This window comes from Anguilla rostrata, chromosome 5 (assembly GCF_018555375.3).
Source record: "Anguilla rostrata isolate EN2019 chromosome 5, ASM1855537v3, whole genome shotgun sequence".
NCBI lineage: Eukaryota > Metazoa > Chordata > Actinopteri > Anguilliformes > Anguillidae > Anguilla > Anguilla rostrata.
This window is the reverse complement of record NC_057937.1, coordinates 58,519,982-58,544,222: the sequence shown is the minus strand read 5'-3', so window position 1 is coordinate 58,544,222 and position 24,241 is coordinate 58,519,982. Positions and strand designations below refer to the sequence as shown.

Genomic DNA, 24,241 nt, shown 5'->3' with positions numbered 1-24,241 from the left:
ACTTTTTGTACAGCTAATAAATCTATGTTTACATATATGAAACACTTGATACATTTAATTTCGATTGGGCAAATGACTTAGCAAGTCAAGGATTTTCTGGTTTTTGGCCTTGAAATCTCTACTGTTGCATTAGCAGTATGTTTGGCATTGTTGTCTTGCCATAGGATGAATTGTGGTTGCATGCTTCTGTACCCTTCAGAATTAATTATTTTGCTGCTACCAGCAGTTACATCATCAACGAAGACAAGTGAGCCAATATCTGCGATAGCTATACATCTCCAAACTGTAACACCTGCCACCACCATGTTCCTCAGATTGGGGGGGTGTGTGCTTTGGATCTTAGGGAGTTCCCTTTGACTTCCACATTTAGCTCTTGCTCTTCCAGCATTCTGTGGGCTCTTTTTGGTGTTTCTTAGCAAAATGTAACCAGGCCATCCTGGTTACAGTAAGCACTGACATATCTAGGCCTGCCTCCTAAAGAGTGTTTTTTGATCTGTCGGACAGCTGTTTGGGTATTTTTTTGGTGTACTTACCATACTCCAGGGGCCATTGATGATCTTTGCAACTTCTGTGATATGGCTGATGTTTTGCTGTAGAAACTCATCTTCATGTTTGAATCGAGTCCCAAACAATATAGTGCAGATGATGTTGAATGAGGCCTTGTGGAACAGGATCTGCGAGTCTATAGCTTTACCTTCCAGAAATGTCAGCAAAGCAGAGATGAGTGACCTTCCCATCGCATTACTAAATTGTTCGTTTATGGTTAATATTTCCTATTTAAAAACATGGCACATGGATGAACTCGGAGAGCACTCTAAATGTCCCAAAGGAAACTGATGTTTAAATGAGTTTTTTTTTTTTGCCATTAAGTGCTACCTGCATTATTTTCCAAATGTGAGGCTATGTAGGAAGTCTCTCCCAGAATCCTCTCCTCCATGGATCGTGTCCCCAGGCCAAAGTTCCGTAGGGTTGTTAGGGCGAATCTCCGGTGCTCCTTCCACATAGCCCCGTTAGTCAAAACAACCCCTAAGGGATTCAAATTTTATATTGGTCATCCTGGCCATTGGGGGCAGAATTCTTAAAACAATGTAAATAAATATTGAGTGATATGAGAAATTGGGCAAGAATGCTTGTATCACTCTTCTCATGAGCTTTACACATATTTAGGCCTATCTGTTTCTGGTTAGAATGCCATTTAATTAAATGGGAACATCATTTAAATACTTGTGCCTAATGGCTGTGTTTCTTTCTTTAGCTTGCATATTTAAACACCTGGATATGTAGGCCTACTACTTTAGGATAATAATTTGTTTTTCTGATTCAAGTCACTGTGGATAATACATTCCACCTTTTTAATGAGATTCTTTTTGAATAAGAAGTTGAAAGGAAGTTGTGAAGAGTGTGGTATTATTTTGAACAATGTAATGTCTTACTTTTACCTTTGCTCTCTGTTAGGTGATTTACCATAAGGTCTTGGGGTCGTCCAGCAAACTCCACAGACTGAGTGACCAGTGCTTCCTTCATTGCCTGCAGACTGTTGAGCACCACAGCTGGCATGCTCCCGATATAGATACTGTAGACCTTCCCATAGCGTTCCGACAGCTTGCATTTGTAATGGAAGATGGAAATGACATGAATTAGCCTGTCATGTGGCGCTTGAGACAGCGACATAGGGATTAATTATTGTGAATAATGTATTCACAATAATGAGTATTAATACATTTCCATCTGGCTTTTCTTTCTAGTTGTACCTCTAAGGTTATTATTGTGTCGGTACTTACACCTTGTGCAAGGTACACTGTGCCTGAAGTGTGTGAACTCTTCCAGTGAGTATTTTCCACACAACAGATTACTCAGTACTGTTAGAGTTTTGGTGAGCGTGCACAAGGAGATCTCACCTTTCTGATGATTTCTGATGCTTATGAATGGTAGCCTTATGTGAAACTAATGCAGTTTACATGACATTTACAGTGTAGGCATTACATTGATGCTCTTATCCTGAGCAACTTACAATTAGTGCACAAAAAGGCCTAGATTCACAAATATTCAAAATAGCAACTAATGAGACTGCAATGGTTGGGAAATAACACGCCGGTGGTAGGTAAACCTTTGTCACTAGAATACTATAGATATGGTACATTTAATATCGCATTTTTAGTCTCATGTTAAAGTTTTGACTGAGTGTACAAAAAGCTGCACTTAATCATGATTTTAGTTTTTACGGTACCTTTCTGAGATCTTTGAGAGGATTGACCAGGTTTAGCTGCAGCAGGTTTCCAAATATTGGGATGGGCCAAGGTCCAGGAGGGAAGTTTTTTGGCCTCCTATTTCTGAAGAGGAGGAAGAGGAGGCTGAAGCTGATCCACAGGAGAATCACAGAGCCCAGCATGGTCACTACTGCTCTGTTGGTCTTTGCACCACCGTATAAATAGGAAAAAAATAGGAAACATCAGAGGTGGAGTTGTTTCAATGATTTACTCTTTTTAGTTTACTGAACAAGGCTAGTGTCACTTTTGAATATTGGGGAGGGGGGGGGGGGAGGAGGCCGGGGACATGAACCCACACCCACTGGGGGATTGTGATTTGCTGAGTCACCTGCTGTCACTGATGGTACCGGAATTGGGGATGGAGTGCTGGACAATGACTCTGTTGAAATGGGGTGAAATACATAGACCCTGAAAACTACTGCAGATTACTGATCAGTAAAGTTGGGTGTTGGTCACAGAAAATACTGGCAGAAATCAGAGAGCAATAATGCCAAATTTGCTGAACTGGAAAAAGTGGAAGTGCTTTATGTTAATTTATGAAATTGATAAATGGATCTCATGTGCACCAGTGGGAAATAATTGAAATAACGTGCGCAACTGCAGCAACAGTAAAAAGCACTGTAGTTTGAAGTAAAAAAAAAAAAAAGTAAACGGGCAGTTAAAGTCTGCTAGATAGAGCCTATAAATGAAACGCATTGATTGGCAGGTGCATTTACTCACTACATGTATTTCATCGTGGAAAGAAAGCATGCTTTTTTCCTTTAAGAAAAATTTGTTATGTATAAATTTCGTGAACAGCATGCCCATATTGCATTACTAAAACACGGGTACCATTTTCATTTCTTCAAAGTTTGTTTTGGTACAGTATGTTGTACCTTGAGGTCTGAGTCTCTGTTGAGCACCTGCTGTCACTGATGTTGCCATAATGGGGGAAGGAGTGCTGGGCATCAAAACTTGACAGGGGCCATGAAACATCTGACGGCAACAACTGACAAGAATCTTGAACCCAGCACATTGCAGAATCTGTATACATTGTTGTAAGGAAATGCATTTGTTATTGCTGGTCAGACAGGGCCGGTGTACTAACTAAAAACAAAAAAAAATGCCTGTAATGTGCTAACACGTGATGAGAGGGATGAGATTGTGTCTTGGAGGTGATTATGTGGGTATGTATGTTCCAAGGTGGGGTATCGATGTATGTGTAAGAGGCTATAAATTGCAGGGTTATCAGGGAGTATAAAAATCAGAGTAAGAGGGAGCCATCGTCTTTGACCCACAGAGCGTCAAAATGCACTGTACACCGAGGTCGATAAGAGTTGATAAGAAGAGCACACCAGCTGTCAAACGTCTCTTTTCTGCTGTCAGCGGTCTCGCAGTGTCCCCTGTGCCTGCACGGGAGGGCTGTGCATTTACAATGCAGCCCCCCTTATTCCTGTAGGAAGAGGGTCTTTTGGTGGTGGCGGTGAGGGAGGCCAGAGCACTGGCCCGGTCAGAGCTTATAATGTCAAATGTGGGATGGTGTGGTTAATGGAAGGCTTGGCCAGGATGACATTCGAAGGAAGCAGGGGGGACCAGAGGGCTGGTAACCACAGGTTTCAACAGGGACACTTGGAACGTGGGGTGGACTCTCATTACATTACGCTTCTTTGGCAGACTCTTTTATTCAAGGTACAGTAAGTACATATCGAAGGTCATTGGAACAACTACAAAACGCACGTCCGATAAGGTACAGTACTCATTCTGTAACAGTTATTCACGGCCATGAACACGCAGTTCACACAGTAAGCATAAGCTATGTCAGAGAGTAATGTTAAGTCAAACTAGGAGGCATGACAACAAGCTACAACATCAAGATAACAATACAAGTTCAAAATAAGTGCTGGATGGAGGTAGCCTACATGTAAAATGAAAGTGGTACAGGAGGTACATGTGTGTCACGAAAGTGCTATAGGAATATTATTACGTTACAGGCATTTAGCAGACGCTCTTATCCAGAGCGACTTACACAACTTTCACGTAGCATTTTACATTGTATCCATTTATACAGCTGGATATATATACGGAAGCAATTCCGGTTAAGTACCTTGCTTAAGGGTACAATGGCGGTGTCCTACCCGGGATTCGAACCTGCGACCTTTTGGTTACAAGCCCAGTTCCTTACCCACTGTGCTACACTCCGGCCACGAATAAAGTGGAAGGATGTTAGTAATAAGAGTGATCCTAGGTTGGGACTGCCCTGCAGAGATCCGGGTTCAATCCCCGGCAGCGGTACTTCCGGCTTGGTCAGACGTTCTTACAAACACAATTGGCAGTGTTCACAGGTGGGACGCCAGTGAGGGTATGAGTCCTGATCGTTGCATTGGCGACTCCTACTGCCTGTTCAGCAGGGAGGGGATCTGGGGGAGATAGCGTGAATCTCCGCACATGTTACACTCTCCCAGTGAAACTCCTCGCTGTCAGATGAAACGAAGCGGCTGGCGACTCCACATGTATCGGAGGAGGCATGTGGTAGTCTACACCCTCCCCAGACCAACAGAGGATATCGCATCAACCAGGACCATGATTCACACACGGAATTGGTATAATGACTAAATTGGGGAGAAAATGGGAGAAAAATGGCAAAAAAATAAAAAATGCCCATTTTTTTTCAGTTTGTTCCCGATTAACACAACAGGCAATATGCAGAGAGGAGCTCTGTCAGCAGTGCCCCTGAACTTTCAGGTGCCTGGTACGTTGCTGACTGCACGGCTCAGGACACCGCTACATATGCGTATTTATTTAAAGAGGAGTCGCCTTGACCTGCTTATTTCATGTACGGGCTGTAGGGCCAGACAGGGGCATTTCAGCTGTGGGATGTGACGGAGGCTGGACTGGGCCCTTAGTAAACTCCCGCTTGTCCCAGCAAGGTTCATTTGGGGATTTTTTTTATCATTTTTGAGCATGTGGAGGGTTTTTGTGGGGGTAACAAGAAAAATTCCATTATTGTCTTGCCTTGATATTTTTATTCAAGCAGTGAGGTTGCTCAGAACACATTGTGCTACTTTGTGTGGTTGGTTGGGTGCTGTTGACTTTACCTTAAACTTTTTTCTCCATACCTAGGTCATCTGAGTCCTATTCTGTACTGTTCTTAATCCCACACCCACAAACACACACACACACACAGAAACACACACTCTCACACACAAACAACACATACAAAGAGTCAGTGATGTATACAGACAATGTAGCACAAAAGACACGGCCTAAATAACAAACCATGAGCCTATGTGGACCCAGACATTTAATTTCAAGGCAAAATGCTGGCATTACATTTTTTAAATTACGTGTTTAACCACAAGTTGCCAGGCAAAATCTCCCTCACTTCAGCAGTCCTTTCATTTACAATGGCTTGCCCGCCAAGCTAAACATGAATTTTCGAACTGGGTATTTATGCAAGGAGTTAATTTTCTTGTGCTTACACAGTTCACACAACAGCTCTATGTGGCTGAAAAGCTACTGGCCCCATCACACGCAACAAAAGATAGCCTGCTGTCAATGCAGCTCTGGATGTACACACACACACTAAGCTGTGTTTTCCAAGGGAAATGGTTCCAAGCAGCACCCTTATAATTGTGACTTTTTTATGAGTTTACTTCATTGAACAAGTTTTTGTACTATTTCGCTATTTGATTTATTAGATATGCATTTCCATGCATTGTGCACTACAGCGTCATCTGCTGGTGAGGCCCAACCCCACCGGTGCCTAATGTAAAATCTTAACTGTCTCTTAGTCTGACACCCAGTCTGTAGGGTTTGGGTGTTTGAGTGAGACCATAAATGAGGGTGTAGTCAGGCACCCCCCCGTCTTCAGGCCAGACAAACTTGAAGCGGCGTAGGAGTGTCACAAGAATCAGGAAGAGCTCCATACGAGCGAGACCCTCTCCCAGACACACCCGAGACCCTGAAACACACACACACACACACACACTGCATCATACCAAACTATCAAAACCAAAACGCGTATGAAGTTCCAACATTACAATTCCCAAAGGCAGTTCCTTCACTGTTCTGAAGGAGAGGTAGGGGGCCGTGTTCTCAAACTTGCTGTGCCATGGAACCCTGCCATTTTATGGATCATATTCAGAGCTTTTTCCATGCTATTGTTCTTGTCTCCAGACCGCCCCCCCCCCCGTCAGCCCATTAGTGATAGGTTCCACCACTGCCTACCCTCCCCAATTAGTTACAACTGGCCCTGATCAGATATTACATTTACAGCACAATTAACTAGCATTCCACTAGTTATTCCACTTTATCGGCCCAATAAAAAATCACTGTAAAGGAAGCGTCTGATTCTTACCTGTCGAGAAGGGCATGAAGGCTTCTGGCTTCACAAACTCTCCTTGATCGTTTAGGAAGTTGGAGGGGTTGAATTCCTTTGGAAACTTCCACTGGCTTTCCTCACTCAGTACAGAGGACAGGTTGGGAATGATGACGGTTCCCTGAAACCGGAACAGACGGAAAAGACAAAATGGAGGGATGAGGGAGAAGGAGACATAAAAAGGAGGGAATGAAAATGAAATAGTAAGAGGAAATTCAGTAGTTGCTGACAGTAGTACTGCTGGACTCGGGGAGTTCTGTGCTTTTATTTCCTGTCCAGTAAAGGATACTTTGTGGCCTCACCTTGGGTATATGGTAGCCCATCAGTCGTGTGTCTTTGGTGGTGGTGTGGAAGACGCTGAGCGGCACCGTGTCTGCGACTCGCTGAGCCTCGTGGATCATGGCCTGTGTGTAGGGCATCTTGTGTCTGTCCTCATAAGAGGCCTGCTCCTTCTCCCCAAGCACCTCATCGATCTCCTTCTGACACCTCTCTGGAGAACACAGGCAGAGACGGCATACGTCACTGAGCTGGGCGACATCGTTCTCCACCTTAAAGGCTGCTGCGCAGTTCAGTACATGCACATGCAGTTCAGTAGAAACACAACTGAGAACTCACCCTGAACATCTGGGTGAGTCATGAGGTACAGAAAGGCTGTGCGGAGTGTGTTGGCAGTGGTGTCTGTTCCAGCAAAGAGGAGGTCCAGCAGATAAATGATTTGCTGTTTTTCATTGAAGGAAGAGCCATCGTCCCCTCTCTGATGGCAACAGTAATGAAGACAGCAAGAAGGGAGATCTATTGGTAAATATCAACCCATCATCAGTTTCATTATTTTGAACAGGTTACAATGTGATAAAATGGAATGTCACATCCTGGATTTACTGATGCCTGCTCCAATGTTGAAGAATCCTTGGTTACTGCATACGCTAACAAGCATTTGAGTTTAGACTGGGGTATATGCATGTGGATGGCTAAGAACATAGGATACATGCGTGGATTAAATGCAGTGTAGCTGCTCTGGTACCAGACTTGTGTGGGATACCTGTCCCATGTTCACATTCATTAAAGGCCTTAAGGGCAGTGTCGTTAAGGATTTGTGTTTGGTCCAACTTATATATGTTGGATATGGTTTCATACTATGAACACATGTTCAGTTCGATAGGCTTCTGGAAGGAGGATCCAGTCAAGAACATTTCAAAATTTTGCATTGTGGAAAGTTACAATTTGTGCTTTAGGGCTAATTTGATATGATTTGCATATTGTTTGCTGTAGATAAGCATTGTCCAGTCTTCAGTCAAGATACGATTTTGTCAGATTCAAATTTTTGTGTATCTATTGATCTTTAGTGGCTTTAATTTGGGTTTTCATTTGTTTCTGTGGATAAGCTGGTCCAATCAAATGAAAACATATTTTTTTAAAATACATTCTTCTGTGCCATATTGATACTGTGCTGGTGAGAATCAGGCTCACAATGATTACCAATAAAGGCGGGATTACACTTTTTGAGAGTATTTCATTGGTTCCAATACACCCGACAAGATCAGAAAAGTGTAGAAAAGTATTTGAACCCACAACAAATACGTATTTGACCCAGGTCTTGCATAGTCCAATGAGTTTGGAGTCATTTGCTTTAACTTGAGCAGATAAGATGCTTCTGTACCCTTCTGAATTCATTCTGTTGCTGCTATCAGCAATTAGGCTACATCATCAATGAAGACGAGTGAGTCAGTATCTGTGGCAGCCATACATCCCCAAACCATAACACCAACCACCAACATGTTTCTCAGATGAGGGGAGGCGGGGTGCTTTGGGTGTTAGGCAATTCCTTTTGACTTTCACATTTTGCTCTTGCCACTCTGATACAAGTGAGTCTTGGTATCAACAAAACGTTTTCCAGAACTCTGCGGGCTCTTTGAGGTGCATCCGAGCAAACTGTAACCTGACAATTCTGTTTTTGTGGCTAACTAGTGGTTTGCATCTTGTATTGTAGTCTCTGTAGTTATGTTTGTGAAGTCTTCTTCAGACAGTAGGCACTGGCACATCTAGGCCTGCCTTCTGAAGAGTGTTTTTGATCTGTGGGACTGCTATTTGGACTGGGAAAAGATATTTTAATCTCAGTGAGACTTTTACCTGGTTAAATAAAGGATATATATATATATATATATATATATATATTTGGTTTTTTTTTTTATTATGGTGAGAATTCGTTGGTAGAAGTCTTCCTCAACCTACCATGCCCTTTTAGATTACTGAGCTCACCAGTTCTTTCTTCTTAATGACATCCCAAATTGTTGATTTTGGTAAACCTAAGATTTGACCTGTATTTCTGGCAGTGTTTTCTTATTTCTCAACCTCATAATGGCTTCCTTGACTTTCATTAGCACAACTCCCATCAAAAAGAGTTTTCTACAACTCTCAGTCTACTGTTTGGACTGAATTTTGGTGTACTTACCATAGACCAGGGGCCATTGAGAATCTTTGTGATTTCCGTGATGCGGCGGATGGTGCTCTGGAGAAACTCATCTTCATGTTTGTATCGAGTCCCAAACAGGACAGTGCAGATGATGTTGAATGAAGCCGTGTGGAACAGGATCTGTGAGTCGATAGCTTTACCTACCAGAAGTGTCAGCAAAGCAGAGATGAGTGACCTTCCCTTACCATTACTAAATTGTTAGATTGTGGTTAATGTTTACTATTTAAAAACAGGGCACACTGATGAACTCAGGTCTACAGAGAGAATGTCACAAAGGAAACTGATGTTTAAACAAGTTTTTTTTGCTATTAAGTGGTACCTGCATTATTTTCCAAATGCGAGGCTATGTAGGAAATCTCTCCCAGAATCCTCTCCTCCATGGATCGTTTCCCCAGGCCAAAGTTCCGTAGGGTTGTTAGGGCGAATCTCCGGTGCTCCTTCCACATAGCCCCGTTAGTCAAGACAATCCCTGAGATTCAAATTTGTTGTTGGTCATCCTGGCCACCAGGGGCAGCATTCTTAGAACAATGTTTGTAAATATTGAGTGATACCAGAAATTTGGCAAGAATACTTATTATCCTTCTCACATTTTTGTAGTCAAGTCATTTACTTCTACCATTGTTATAATCTCAAACCATTTTAGCTTTGTATATTATTATTGTTGAGGTCATTCACATGAGCTGTCAACAGATTTCTCTGTTTTTGTTTATAACACCATTTCATTCCTAGTGCCTAATGGCTGCATTTCTTTCTATAGCTTTTATCTGTAAAAAGAAAAAAAGAAATCAGGCTCTCGCAAAAAACTTGCCACCTAATTAACCACTGATTTAATTGGCTAAAAAAATGTTCTCTCCCTCCAGTGGAGCTGCTCAGTGGCCAACAGTAGAGGATTGCGGTTGTATTGGGCAGCTCCCAGGTGTGAATGTGTATGAGTGTGAAGCAGGGCGTTGCTGCAAAAGAGCATCCGTGCTCAGCGAACCTACCCAAGGTAAATGAAGGTTAAATAATTTTTTTTTTTTTAAACAGACACCAACACCTGGATATCTACTTCTGTGAGAATGTAATTTATTTCTCTGATTCAAGTCACTGTGGATAATACATACCGCACTTTTAATTAAATTCTTTCCTATTGACAATATTCTCTTGATTATCAAATCTTAAGTCATGAGACTTAATTGCCAAGTTTGACAAGAAGTTGTGAAGAGTGTGGCATTATTTTGAAATTTGTACGGTTTCACTTTTACCTTTGCTCTCTGATAGGTGATTTACCATAAGGTCTTCAGGTCGTCCAGCAAACTCCACAGACTGAGTGACCAGTGCTTCCTTCATTGCCTGCAGACCATTGAGCACCACAGCTGGCATGCTCCCAATATAGATACTGTAGACCTTCCCATAGCGCTCCGACAGCTTACATTTGTAATGGAAGATGGAAATTAAATGAATCAGCCTACATAGGCATTAATTAATATGTTAAAAAAATTAATATGTTAGAATCTGGGTGAGCTTGCACCTGGAGATGGGTCTCACCTTTCTGATGGTAACTGCATATGATTCGCAGCCTTATTGTTATATGAAACTAATACATTTTACATTACATTTACATTTTAGGCATTAAGCTCTTATCCAACGTGACTTACAATTAGTGTACAAAAAGTCCTAGATTCATCAATCCCCAATTTTCAAAGTAGTGATCAGTGAGACTGCAATGGTTGGACAATAACACACCAGCGGTAGGTTAACCTTTGTCACTTCAATGAATAGTAAAAATAATAAATTTGAACGATGTCGTCTATGCATATGGCACGTTTAATATAACTTTTGGCACATGTTCTAGTTTTGAGTGGTTTTAAAGAAAGCTGTACATGATTTTAGTTTTCACTGTACCTTTTTGAAATCGTTGAGAGGATTGGCCATGTTCAGCTGCAGCAGGTTTCCAAATATTGGGACTGGCCGAGGTCCAGGGGGGAAGTTTTTGGGCCTCCTAGTTCTGAAGAGGAGGAAGAGGAGGCCAAAGCCGATCCATAGGAGAATCACAGAGCCCAGCATGGTCACTTCTGCTCTGTTGGTCTTTGCACCACTGTATAATAAAGTAATTCCAACTCTTATCAATTATTTACTCTTTTAGTTTATTGAATGTGGCTGGAATCCAATAGTTGATCTTAAAGTGGTATTTCACTTTCTGGGGGGGTGGTTTTAAATATTTCATTTTTAGCGTATGATTTTCAGAAAACCCAGATAGTTTGTGTGTGATTACCAGCTGGCTTCTCAGTGGTGAATATGGGGACACTTGGGCATGACACCCTTTCATGTAATTCTAAAAGCAATTACACAGTACCTGTTGTTTCCTCAGCACATTGGTTCCCCAAGTCATCTTAGCCTATAAGAACTGGGTCCTCAATTGACCTGAATAATGTAGCGATACAAATAAAGCAAGCCTCCCGATGCATAGGTTATCTTCCTCCTAAAATGCCCCGTTTTTCAGTTTGTTCCAGATAAACACTGTAGGCAATATGCAGAGAGCAGCTCTGTCAGCAGTGCCGCTGAACTTTCAGGTGCTTGGTGTTGTTGCTGACTGCATGGCTAAGGACACTGCTACATACGGGCATTTCAGTCCGGACGACTCGCGTATTTAGATTAAATATTTGAATGATTATGCCATGTACTTACCTTGGTTTGGTGCTGAATGCTTCTGCTTTAGGTACTTTTGCATGTGCACCTGTGCAAAGCCCATTTTGCTACTTCGAGTTGTTTGTTTGGATGTTGATTTTACCTTTAACCTTTATCTCCATGCCAAGGTCGTCTCAGTCCCATTCTGTATTTCTATTATGCTGAAAATTTCAACTTCCAAAAATAATTTCCATCTGCCTCATTCTCTTATTTTTAAAACATGCCTACGTTTGGGTGTTGTTTGATGCACTGCAACATTCTTATATACAGGTATGCTTTCTGTTGTACAGTCAGACTGTGGATTTAAGTTGTTTGTTGCACATATAAAATAAAACGCATACAAAAAATTATAGACAATAATCATGAGGCAGCATTTAAACAAAAAAAAAAGAATCCTTGTAATTATCTTAAAATGTTTTAATGCCTTTATTTAACCTGGAGATATCTCAAGTTTGATCAACTTTTTTTTTTTTACAGACTTGGAAACCATGTACCAGGTCATTACTCTTCAGCTTGTATATCTGCTAATCACGATACAAAAAGACGGCAAGACAGAAAATACACACAAATGGAACTTACTAAAAGAGTTTTTTTTTTAAATCAGACAATGATGCCAGTTCCTCTAATCTAGTTCCTCTAAACAGTTTTGTGTAAGTTGGTCTGATCATGGAGCACAGGTTCCCAATTTCTGCTGTAACCTTTGGAAGAGTAAATGATAACAGCAAGTGTGAGTTCAGGATGTCAACTGTGATATTTTAAGAGGAGGAACAATAATACTAACGGCATTGCTCACCAGTGTTTTAGACTCCTGATAGAAAGATAGATCTATTGTACCATTTTATACAGTATTGAGTAGTTGTATCTGATTTTAATCAAGTACTGATTGTAAACCCTGAAAATTCTCAGTCTTTCAGTCACTAGTATAAACAGTAGTGTGGACAGAATTTGAATGGAATTTTAAAAATGAATATATTGTTTTCATTTTATTAGTGCAAACGTAACACAGAAACAAAGAAAACAAAGGATAAATTAACAAACAAGTAAAAAACAAAAAAAAAAAAAAGATTCATTAGCATGCAGCAGCAGTCATCATAGTGGCAAGTGTGGCCATAATGGCATAGAAATGTATCATGATTGTTGAGCAACAGTGAATATCAGTAGTGGACATTAAAGATATCATTGGCATGTGAAGCAGACATTTATGTTGAAATATAATATAATAGTATGTGGAATCAGACCTAAAATTTAACCATGGGGGGCCCCTTTCATAAGCTTAGGAGAAGCCTTTCATACACTTCTGTTCTGCTCATTGTGTACACTATTATTTGAATCAGAGCAAATTAGTCCCATAATCACTACAACATGCTGTCAGTCCTAATTAGAAATTTGCTGTTTATAGTAGCTATCCAAATGATTTGTTCAGAAACATTACATTGTTCCATTTCACTAGTTTGCCCTCAGTCTCACATCCATTCTGAAGGGTTTGGGTGTCTGGGTAAATCCAAAAGTGAGGGTGTAGTCAGGCACCCCGGCGTCCTTAGGCCAGATGAACTCGAAGCGGCGTAGCAGCGTCACCAGAATCAGGAAGAGCTCCATGCGTGTGAGACCCTCTCCAGGACACAACCGAGGCCCTACAACACACACACACACACACACACACACACACACACATACTGTAATATCCAGGGACAACAGTGTAGTGACTGTAGGCATTACATTGTCACCGTTCCCTTACTGTTTATCCAATTACTGATCAATTGTGACCATAAAGCAATTGGTTGGCATGGATTGAATGTCAGATACAAAATCATGTCGACCAGGCCCCCTCCTGGTATGCTGCACAAAAGGAGTCACTATCTGAAATAAACAGCGAGGGGGAAACTCTCTGTTGCCGTAAGAAACGGAATTTAGCGGTGGACAGACGTCATTCGAGATTTGACGGAGGCATTTTGGAGCTTAAATATTCAACGTGATAAAGCTGAAAACAATCCTAAATGGCTTGCGTTTTTAAAAAGGCATGTAAGAAGTGTATTAGAAGCTATTACCTCTGTAATACAACGTCAGCAGAAGTACATGCAGCATGCTGTTGCTGATTTGCGAACGAAAAGATGAAGGATGGGAGAAAAGTCTCTCAAAGTGGGGAATGACTGAATTGCATGTGAGGAAACTGGCCTTGATACATGTAAGCTGGTTTCCCTAGTCATATTTACATTCAGAATACAAGGAACTACAGAGATTTTAATTGCACAGAATGACAATATAAACCAAATGGACTGTAGCGTGTCCCAGTCTTACCTGCAGAGAAGGGGATGAAGGCCTCTGGCTTCACAAATTCTCCCTCATCGTTTAGGAAGTTAGAGGGGTTGAAGTCGTGAGGAAACTTCCACTGGGTTTCCTCACTCAGCACAGAGGTGAGGTTGGGGATAATGAGGGTGCCCTAAAATCAAAACAGAGAGAGAAGGAAATATAAAGACGGAGGGATGGAGAAAGACAAGGAAAAGTGCACCACTTTGCTGACAATACTTTTCTGAGATCAGTTTTTTCTCTGGGCCTTTGCTGTGCTTCTCTTCCATCCTGTCTTGTAAAGGATGGAAGTTTAACAGCATTGTACATGAAGGTAAACTACTCCTCAACACTGATACTTGGTGGCCTCACCTTGGGGATGTCGTAGCCCATCACCCGTGTGTCTTCGGTGGCAGTGTGGAAGATGCTGAGTGGCACTGTATCGGCAACTCGTTGAACCTCATGGATCATGGCCTGTGTGTAGGGCATCATGAGTCTGTCCTCGAAAGAGGCCTGCTCCTTCTCCCCAAGCACCTCGTCGATCTCCTTCTGACACCTCTCTGGAGACCTCAGGCAGAGATGGCACACGTCACTGAGCTGGGAGACATCTCCACCTTAAAGGCTGCTGCAGCTGTGCGCATTTCAGTCTCAGGCACAGGTAACCATAGAAACACAACTGAGAACTCACCCTGAACATCTGGGTGAGTCATGAGGTACAGAAAGGCTGTGAGGAGTGTGTTGGCAGTGGTGTCTGTTCCAGCCATCTGGAGGTCCAGCAGAACAATTAACAGCTGGCTTTCATTGAAGGAGAAGCCATCGTCTTTCCTCTGGCAGAGACAGCAATCAAGACAACAAGGAGAGAGATCCATTGATAAATATGAACCCATCATTATTTCATTCCGATGGCGTGTTTTCATTATTTTGAACACGCCATTGTGTTTTCCATCAATTCAGAAGATCAAAGACTAGTGTCCACCCACATCCACTGAAATGCGTGCCCTAGTTTTCCAGTTCTTTTAAATCAGCGATAAAGCAGTCTATTATAGGTCAGCCCTTGGTGGCACTGGGCTGATAAGGATTTGAGTTTGGACTGATGCCAGAGGGCATGACGGTTAAACAGATATTGTGGTACCTTTTCAATTTCATCAAGGTAGCAGTCAACAAGGTCCCGGGGCTTTCCCTGCACCCAGGACTTCTTGTGTTGGGACACCTGAGCTGCTGCAGCTTCTTTTAGGATTTTGTAGTTCTCATAGGCCTTCAGGCAGGGCAGGGGCAGGAACCTCAGCAGGGGTAATGAATCATAGATCTGCAGTTTGGGCAGATAAAGGTGCTGTGTTTAATTTTACTTGTACTTACAGAACATGAGAAACTGGCCTGTCACTGAAAATCTTTGTTAAAAATGTGATGAAGGTAGCATCCACCCGGAAGCACCACAGAGCGAAGTGGCCTCTGGGGACTTTCTCTTAGTCTTATTTTTTGAGGGTTTGTAGTGATTGTTTTCACTTATTGCTGCGTGGAGATTGAAATAGCCCTTAAATGTTTTGTGCTAATGTCACCGTGTAATTAAGTAGATTATTGAAAAAATAAAACATGGTATAAAAAACAAGGCAGATTCACTTTATCTTACTTTTCTGGCAGGACTGTTAAGCTGTGTTTGGTCTGCGTAGTAGGTCTTCTTACCATGGTCCAACAACTGTTGAAGATCTTGTTGTTCCGAGTGATGCAGCAGACGATTAGCTCTAGAAACTTGTCCTCGTAGTCGTATCTAGTCCCATAGAGGACGGAGCAAATGATGTTGGATGTGGCTTTGTGGAAAAGGATCTGGGGGTCTATTTTGCCTTCCAGAAATGTCAGTAAAGCAGAGATTAGTGCCCTTCCTTTCATCACATTCATAAATAAAACCAACTTTATTCTGTAAATTAACTATTTAACCCCTTCATGCAGATGCTATATGTGGCCAATCCTCACCCATTTAGGGGATGTTCTATTTAAATTTATATAATACAACAATTAATAGGCTACAAGTTTAAAGTGACTATTGAAGTCTTATTGCTACCAGCATTCTTTTCCAGATATGAGGTGAGGTAGGAAGTCTCTCTCAGAATCCTGGCCTCCATAGAATGTTTTCCCATGCCAAAGTTCCGCAGAGTCATTAGGGCGAATCGCCGGTGCATCTTCCACACTGGCCCGGAATTCAGGGCGATGCCTAAAGGATGAAATTTATCATTTATCATCCAAGCCACTACGGGCAGTGTTCTTATGTCATTCAATAAGTACAAACAATGGTAATACCGATTGAGTGATACCACAGACAATTTTAGCTTAAAATTTTAGCAGTTTTATCAAAGTATCTCAGGTGATGCCAGACATTTTGCAACATTACAGTGGGGACAGTCAAGTTGGGACTTTCCCATTAAAGGCATACTATGTAGGATTTCTTAACCTGTGTTTACAATCAAATAAGTCTCCTCCTCCTTCTTCAACCCCACCCACTCATGCCAAGTTACTCCACCTAACATAGTTACTTGGACTGGTAGAAGTAACATTAGTACTGTGAAATGAGCGACCGTGAACTGCCATACTTCATACTTTCCAGTAAGATGCTAAATGTCTATGAAATTGTGGCAATATAATAATAGACTAACTGTAAATATGGCATCCGTTTAGTAGTATATAGGAAAGGAGGAGCAAACATGCAAGTCTTAACTTTGTCTTTTTATAGCATATAAATCTATCTCTGAGCCAAACGAGCTGAAGGCAGTTGCTCCTGTTCGTCCGTGGCTTCAATAATGCGATTTGTGTATTTTTGATTCAAATCAGCATCGATAATGCATGGAACCTTTGTAATAATTTTTTTTTCAAGCATGCCTTCTCAAAAATACAAAAAAAAAAAAAATTAATTAAAGGCTTGATGCTCCAGAGCTGCCTAATATGAGTCAGGAAGTGGTAGAGAGTGTGGTATCGTCATAGGATGTAAAGTTAGGTGTTTTTACCTTTCCCCTCTGTTATATCGTTTATCATAAAGCCTGTAGGTCTTCCAGAATTTTCCGCTGAGTGAGTGACCAGCCCTTCCTTGATCGCCTGCATCCCATTCAGCACCACAGCTTTGTAGCTCCCGAAGTAGATACTGTAGATCTTCCCATAGCGCTCCGACAGCTTACGTTTGCGATGGAAGATGGAAATGAAGTGAAATGAAGTGTCACGTGAAACTGGAGACATGCACATTCATTATTTCTAAGCATTTCTCAGTTTTTTTCCTCCCCACATTTGCTGCATTGACACTTGACACCCAGTGTAGCGAACACAGTGGCAACACTCACTACAGAGTTTCAAACCACCTCTGGGGACCAACATGAGCACAAGAACTGCTCGTCAAAAGCTTCATGGATTGGGTTTCCATGGCCAAGCAGCCGTACGCAAGCCTAAGATGTGCAATGCCAAGTGTCGACTGGAGTGGTGTAAAGCGCATAGTCGTTTGGACCCTGGAGCAGTGCAAATGCGTTCTCTGGAGTGATGAATCATCTGGCAGTGTGACGTACGAATCTGGGTTTGGTGGAATGCATGGTGCCGACTGTACTAGCCCGAATATTGCCAACTGTAAAGTTTGGTGGAGGAGGCGTAATGGTCTGGAGCTGTTTTTCATGGTTTGGTCTTGGGCCCCTTAGTTTCAGTGAAGGGAAATTTTAATGATACAGCATACTATGACATGCTAGAGAATTGTGCGCTTCCAACTTTGTGGCAACAGTTTAAGGGTGCTGTTTCAGCATGACAATGCCCCCGTGCACGAACCATAAAGAAATGATGGGAAGGAACTTGACTGGCCTGCACAGAGACCTGATCTCTACCCTATCAAACACCTTTGGGATGAATTGGAATGTCAACTGCGAGCCAGGCCTTACATCCAGGATCAGTGCCCAACCTCACTAATGCCCTGCTGGCTGAATGGAAGCGAATCCTCACAGCCATGTTCTAAAATCTACTGGAAAACCTTCCCAGAAGAGTGGAGGCTGTTACAACAACTCCATATTAATGCCCATGTTTATTTGGAATGAGATGTTCAACTGCTACATATGGGTGTGACGTTCAGGTGTTCGCATACTTTTGGGAATGTAGTGTATCATCTCTGTGAAGATCGCTCAGGTAAGTGCTACTGATTTATGGTGGCTGAGAAATATTTCCTCCATTGATTGCAAAAGTACGTTTAAGATAATGCCATGACCGGCAGCATGTGTATTTACTCCATTAGGACATGCAGACCAAGGTAGTCTCACAATTTGTACACATAGGGCACCCTGACCTGGATACACAACAACAACAAAAAATTAATTAAAACAGCTACAAAGGCTTCAGCTGTCTATTACAAATGCACCTTATCTGTAGTAAAAACCAAGATAATTTACTCATGCACATGATTATTACACTTCATATTTTACAGTTTTACAAATATCAGTTTTAAGAGGATGTGCTAAAAAAAAAAAAGGGTGCACATGAGTTTAGATTTTTAAACATACCGTCCTGAGGTCATTGAGAGGATTGACAAGGTCCAGGTAAGGCAGGCTTCCGAATAACGGGATGAGCGGAGGTCCAGGGGGGAAGTTTTTGGGCCTCTGATTTCTGAAGAGAAAGAAGAGGAGGATGAAGATTATCCACAGGAGAATTAGGGAGCCCAGCATGATGACTACTGCTCTACTGGCGTTGGTACTTGGTGTCCTACAATATATAGGCTAGTCTCTCGTCTGCCTGTCCACCCCCCACCCCCACACAATCACATGATACTATTCTTTACTGTAGTTCTGAATCTTTACAACTGACTCGATAGACTGCAATATGCCTTTGATGCTCATGCAAAACATGCTTGTAAACCTTGACACCTTGTGTATTAAATGCCAATAAAGCTGAATTCATGCCGATCTCCAGAGCTAGGAAAAACTGACCATGACAACCTTCAGATTCATACTTATCATGGTATTCAAATTGATAGAGTACCCCACTGAAAATGTTTGGACATCTGGGTAAATGAAAATCTGACTTCTAAAACCCATGTTGTCAACTTCATGGTTCAAGTTCAAGTAAGACAATTAGCTACTCATCAATTATCCTGTCTGCCCTGGTTTATGGGGACCCAGATTATAGACATGCAGCTGCTTCTAACCTCAAGCCTTTAGATGCTGTCTACAATACAACTCTTATAACTGGTGACAATTATGGTCCACATCACTGCATCTAATATTTAAAAAGGTAGGTTGGCCCTCTTTTTCCACAAGGAGAAATCAGCACTGATTTTTGTTTATTTATAAAGCTCTCCTCAAGTTAACTCAGAACCTGGCAAAGCTGCTTTTAAATTATGTAACTCTCATACCTGGAATGAACTGCAAAAACACTGATACTTGATATCTTTGTAACATGAGAAAATTTCAGGTCATTGATCTTAATTCTTTTTCATGTGAATTTTTAACTGGTTCAACTGCTGCCTGTTTTTATTTGTTTTCTTTCTTCTCTAATTTCTTATAAGTTTTTTAATTCTTTTTTTTTTGTTTTGTTGTATCTCCCGTCGTATCTGTCTAACTCTCATTGTGTCACTGAGAAAATTAAATAAAGAACAATGATTACAAGAACAAAAAATAAGTCATTCAAGGTCACATTTAAGCTGATTATGCAATGTATAATAAGTTTAGGCATGTTGCCCGCCAGGACTCGAGTTTTGCGATATGTTCCATGTTGCCTGGCAACACTAACTTCCAAATCCCTCTGTTTGTGCAATAGTTTTATTGGTGTTCAGTCCAAAGTACAGAGGAGTCATTTGCACCCTGACTACCATTCCCCTCGTCCGCTATGCTCCACCCTAGCTCCCCCCCCCCTTATAAAAAAAACCCTCTCTACCTTCCCTTCCACACATCAGTTCTAGTGACAAAAGATTGCCTCGTGACAGGGTTTCGTGGTCCACTACATTCTAATTAATTTTTACTTGAGATGTTGGTGATTTTTTTTTTTGTGCACTTCATTAATCCAGGGTGATCTTCATTCACTCTGGATTAAAGCATCTGCTAAATGCCTAAAATGAAAGTGTGCTGTAACCTGAGTACTCTTGCACGACGTTTACTCGACAAACCGCATAAATCCAGTGGACCACTAGGCGGCAGCATTATTCCCGGTGCTCCCAGCTAACATGGAAGGTTATTGAGATCGTCCTTCTCTTAAGCCAAACATTTTTTTAAATTCCTTTTTTTGTTCAGTTACATTAAATTATATATATATATATATATATATATATATATATAAATACATCCAATTCTGAAAGAAGGTAATCCAAATGAGCACACAAGCTGAAATGGATCACAACAGAAGAAACTTTTTTTTTCCTTGATGAGTTGAAAAATAAACCCAGTCTTTCCCCTGACCTGTGGCCACTGAGAGCAGATCTTGTTTATTTTAACGGGAATATTTCAGAAAATATTATGAATATAGCAGTGTATTTTTGAAATGTATACACAGTATATTGCACTATATGAAAGTGGTGATTATATTGTATTTTTCTTATGCTTTGTTAAGTGTTGTGATATATTAATAATATACTTTATTTCAACATATTTTCAGGGTGTTTTCTTTCTACGCAGGAAAGTGCAGGTAATGCACATTCCAGAACACACACATTTATGCCTTTTCCATGCCAACAGAACGTTTAAGATGGCTTGCCATTTGTAATTGTAAAGAATTCCCTGTCAGTTTAGATCAGATAGATACTATGCCCCCCCCCCCTTCCTCCACACACACACACACACACATGCATACATGCACACGCACACACATACATGCCCGCAAGTTTATATATTCAACATGAGGGGAAGAGGTATTGTGAGAGTTTGTCGGGTTTCCGGAGTGTTTGGGCGGGGGAGCGGTTTGGTTGAGGGTTCGAGAGATGTAAAGGGGAGTAGAGACCCATGCTCTGGACCCCTTGCCCTCCCCTCCCGAACCCCGGCCTCCTGTCCCCGGGACCTCCTGCAATGAAACGGGGGGCCAAGCCCTCGTTGCCCTTTGTCTGCGAAACAATGTGTCCCCCTTCCCCTAGCCATGCCGGGACCAGGGGGCGGGGCCTTTGAGGCCGGCCCATTGTGTGCTGGCGGCATATGGCTGGGACTGACCCGGGGACCCTAGCGCCCCGCCCCGGTGGCTTTACATTCAGGGGACGGACCGTAGTAAAAAATCCCGACGCCTCCTCCGGTGGGACAGGGTTACGGGGCAGCCTAGGGGATCACCGGGTCATCTGGCTCACCGCGGACTGCATACGACACACCGGATAGCCCTTTGCTGAGCTCCGTACTACAGCCAACATCTGGGCCCATGTTCACAAGGTGCCTTAAGCCGCTGTTCCACCGCATGGTACCGGCTAAACTCGACTCGACTCCACTCGACTTTTTTGGTTTTCCATCGGGCAAAAGTTGTGGATAGTACCTGGTACCTGGTACTTTTCTTGGTATCACCTCCGTCGAGGTTCCAAGCGAGCTGAGGCGATACCAAAAGGTGACGTGAAAACACTGCAGACCGCTGATTGGTCAGAGCAACGCATTTCATGCGGCGTCACTAATGATGGCCAGCTACATTGACGGGGGTACTATCTGCAGTGGAAAACAAAGTACCTGGTACCAGAAGTGAGTAGAGTCGATTTGAGTTGAGCTGGTACCATGCGGTGGAAAAGCAGCTTAAGAAATCGGGAGTGCTGATCCAGGGTCAGTCTTTCCATGCCGGTGCCTTAACCTCAATCCATTATGAGCTTAAAGGCGAAACTGATCCTAGATCAGCACTGAGACTGAGATGCACTCTGAGAGACGGCTTCGGGAACGTGGGGCCCAGGGCTTCCAAGAGCACAGCGTACTGACCACATGCCGACATTGAAGCCGCTTGTTTTACCACATATTGAGCATGTGTGTGTGTGTGTGTGTGTGTGTGTTAGGGAGCACTTCCATGTTCAGTTTTGTGGGCAGCTTTTCCAGAGGGGCGGTCCATCCTATCCTGAGCTGGTGGGGGGGGGGGGGCTTTGGTTGGCCCTGTTGGCTGAGTTGGGGGTGAGGGCATAGGTCCACCTAGGCCCAGTCTGGCTCTGCTCAGGCAGAGCTTGTACAGGGAGTGCCCTTTTGTGATGCGTTAACTTGGGGAGACAGAAGTAGGTCAGCGTGTAATTTGTGGGGAGGTGAGGGGGTGGGGGGCATCCCTTACTCGGGCTGTTGCCACTGACCCCCAGCGGATCAAGGCTGAGGCCAGTGATGTCCAGCTCCAGTTCTATACACCCCAACCCTCCCCCCCCCCCACTTATCTCCAAATTACATAGTGCAGCTTACCAAGCTGAAGCTTGTGATGTCACAGAGAGAGGCAGGGCCTTTCTGTGGAGAGATATCCTTCTAGACTCCCCACCCCCTCCCTCATCTCCCTACCCAATCACAGGGTGGAGCCTGCCAAGCTAAGGCTTGTGATGTCACAGAGGGAGGCGGGGCCTCCCTGGGGAGAGATGGCAGCGGCAGAGCAGGCTTTTCTCCTCTGGAACACGCCCCCGGCACAGCAAGCGGTCCGCTCTCGACCGAAGAGCTCCAGCTGCTGATTAATAACCGCATGCACTCACCACGACGCCACGCTACACGCTACGCTACACACTACACTACGCGCTACACGCGGCCCTGAGGCCTGAGCCAAGTTATCAACGGACGCAACAAGCGCTTGTGGACTCCCCTGGTGCAAGCTGCTATTGGGCATCTGCCTCAGCCCCTCTTATCTGTGCTGTTTCACTTTAGCACTTTAGATGTGCTCTTCTTGACAAACGCTGACCCACAGTGCAAAAAAAAAAATATATATATATATATAATAAATACATTAAAAAATAGGTGTCAATGGACACACAGAACCACTAATATCAGCTTGAGGATGAAAGCTGAAATGTCTGAAAGGCATATTTTATCCCCATGGAAACGTTTTCAGGAGCGATTCCTTCCTGTTTGCATGCAGCTTCATTCAGTCCAGAGATGTGGTGCCTTTACATGTGAGCACTGGGGTGAACACCATAGCGAACCCCAACTAAATTAACCAATTGACAAATGTGTTCTTACTGATTACTGTTTGTGAAAATTGCTGATTACTAGTTTTCGTCCTGCATAGGATTTTGTCTGTACAAAGACAATCGTGGCAGAGTGTAGGTCACAGCTTCTAGCTGGAAACGGGGGGAAAGGAAGTTGATGGGCTTTTTGCAGTGCTCCCACCAAAATCATTGGCAATGGCCCAGAATATTTGCAAACCCTGTGTGTCTTATGTAGTAGATTTTTTTGTTTGTTTGTTCGCTTATTTAATGTTTTCTTTTTTCTTCATCTTCCCAGTGTGGCACAGCCAGTTACTCCTGAGGAGACATAACACTGATTAGATTAGAGGCACATTGCTCACTTATGACAACTGGTTATCTGCTAGGCAATGTTTAAAGTCTGTGATCACCCTAGACAAAGGTGTTTGTCAGCAAATAGAATCTTTGTCTCTGCATTCCCAAAACATCTATCCTTCTGGCTCTTTGTGTATAAATAACACAACTTAACCTGCTGTAAGTTCTGAACACAATGTTTTTCAAAAAAAGAGAAGATGCATTTATTCTACACCTGCACCATTACCCTCTTTTCCCCCCTTTTCTTCCAGAAATAAAATGTATGTTTGATTATTTGTATGTGTGGGTGGGGCAGACTGGCACATAACTGAGCCTGTAAGGCAGTGGTCTCAAACTCAGTGCCACGGAGGGCCGTGCGTATGCTTGTTTTTATTCCAGCTTCAGATCTTGATTATATTATTAGTTCAATTATTTGCTATATTAGGGATGCAGGTTTGCACATAATGGTGACCTGACGTCTATGGTGACCCGCATTGTCTAAATAAAAACTTGTCTATAGTATGTGCTTCAATGCAGTTAAATGCATATGGCTGAAGAATGAGTAATTGGACTCAATTAAGGCAGCATTAATTGGTTGGAATGAAAACCTGCACACACACAGCCCTCCATGTCAACACGTTTTAGACCACTACTGTAAGGAGACGATTACTGATGTTACACCCTGGATAAGATACTTTCCCATGAACTGCTTCGGGAAATATCCAGCTGTATGAACTGATAATGTATTGAAATATAACCTTTGTAAGTGGCCCTGGACTGGTGAAAGCCCAACTGCTAAGTCAATA

General features: G+C 42.6%; 2 protein-coding genes across 2 annotated transcripts in view; both read right to left on the bottom strand.

The window, feature by feature from the left end:
* LOC135256180 (uncharacterized) overlaps positions 1–18,754 on the bottom strand; it is a 60,096-nt gene extending 41,342 nt beyond the window's left edge. Inside the window, exons 1-14 of the mRNA XM_064338024.1 lie at positions 18,556–18,754; positions 17,038–17,200; positions 16,101–16,250; positions 15,725–15,882; positions 15,177–15,350; positions 14,733–14,871; positions 14,417–14,604; positions 14,057–14,198; positions 13,209–13,392; positions 11,762–11,824; positions 10,979–11,171; positions 10,339–10,501; positions 9,414–9,563; positions 9,074–9,234 (exon numbers count right to left, since the gene is read on the bottom strand). Coding sequence (XP_064194094.1) covers positions 9,074–9,234; positions 9,414–9,563; positions 10,339–10,501; positions 10,979–11,171; positions 11,762–11,824; positions 13,209–13,392; positions 14,057–14,198; positions 14,417–14,604; positions 14,733–14,871; positions 15,177–15,350; positions 15,725–15,882; positions 16,101–16,250; positions 17,038–17,200; positions 18,556–18,717 — 2,190 coding nt within the window. The 5' untranslated portion in view covers positions 18,718–18,754. The remainder of the gene's footprint in view (positions 1–9,073; positions 9,235–9,413; positions 9,564–10,338; positions 10,502–10,978; positions 11,172–11,761; positions 11,825–13,208; positions 13,393–14,056; positions 14,199–14,416; positions 14,605–14,732; positions 14,872–15,176; positions 15,351–15,724; positions 15,883–16,100; positions 16,251–17,037; positions 17,201–18,555) is intronic.
* Positions 5,535–7,414, bottom strand: LOC135255782 (cytochrome P450 2D9-like). Its single transcript, XM_064337399.1, has 4 exons — positions 7,240–7,414; positions 6,927–7,114; positions 6,604–6,745; positions 5,535–6,207 (listed from the first exon to the last, which is right to left on the bottom strand). The coding sequence occupies exons 1-4, from the start codon at positions 7,259–7,261 to the stop codon at positions 6,023–6,025; spliced, it is 537 nt and encodes a 178-aa protein (XP_064193469.1). The 5' UTR covers positions 7,262–7,414; the 3' UTR covers positions 5,535–6,022.
* Positions 18,755–24,241: the final 5,487 nt, after the last annotated feature.

Coding starts and splice junctions, on each gene's coding strand:
- LOC135255782 (XM_064337399.1), bottom strand. CDS start 7,261: ATGACTCACCCAGATGTTCAGG. Junction 7,115..7,239: donor GACTCACCCAGATGTTCAGG/GTGAGTTCTCAG, acceptor TGTGTTCTCCAG/AGAGGTGTCAGAAGGAGATC. Junction 6,208..6,603: donor CTTCATGCCCTTCTCGACAG/GTAAGAATCAGA, acceptor TGTGTGTTTCAG/GGTCTCGGGTGTGTCTGGGA.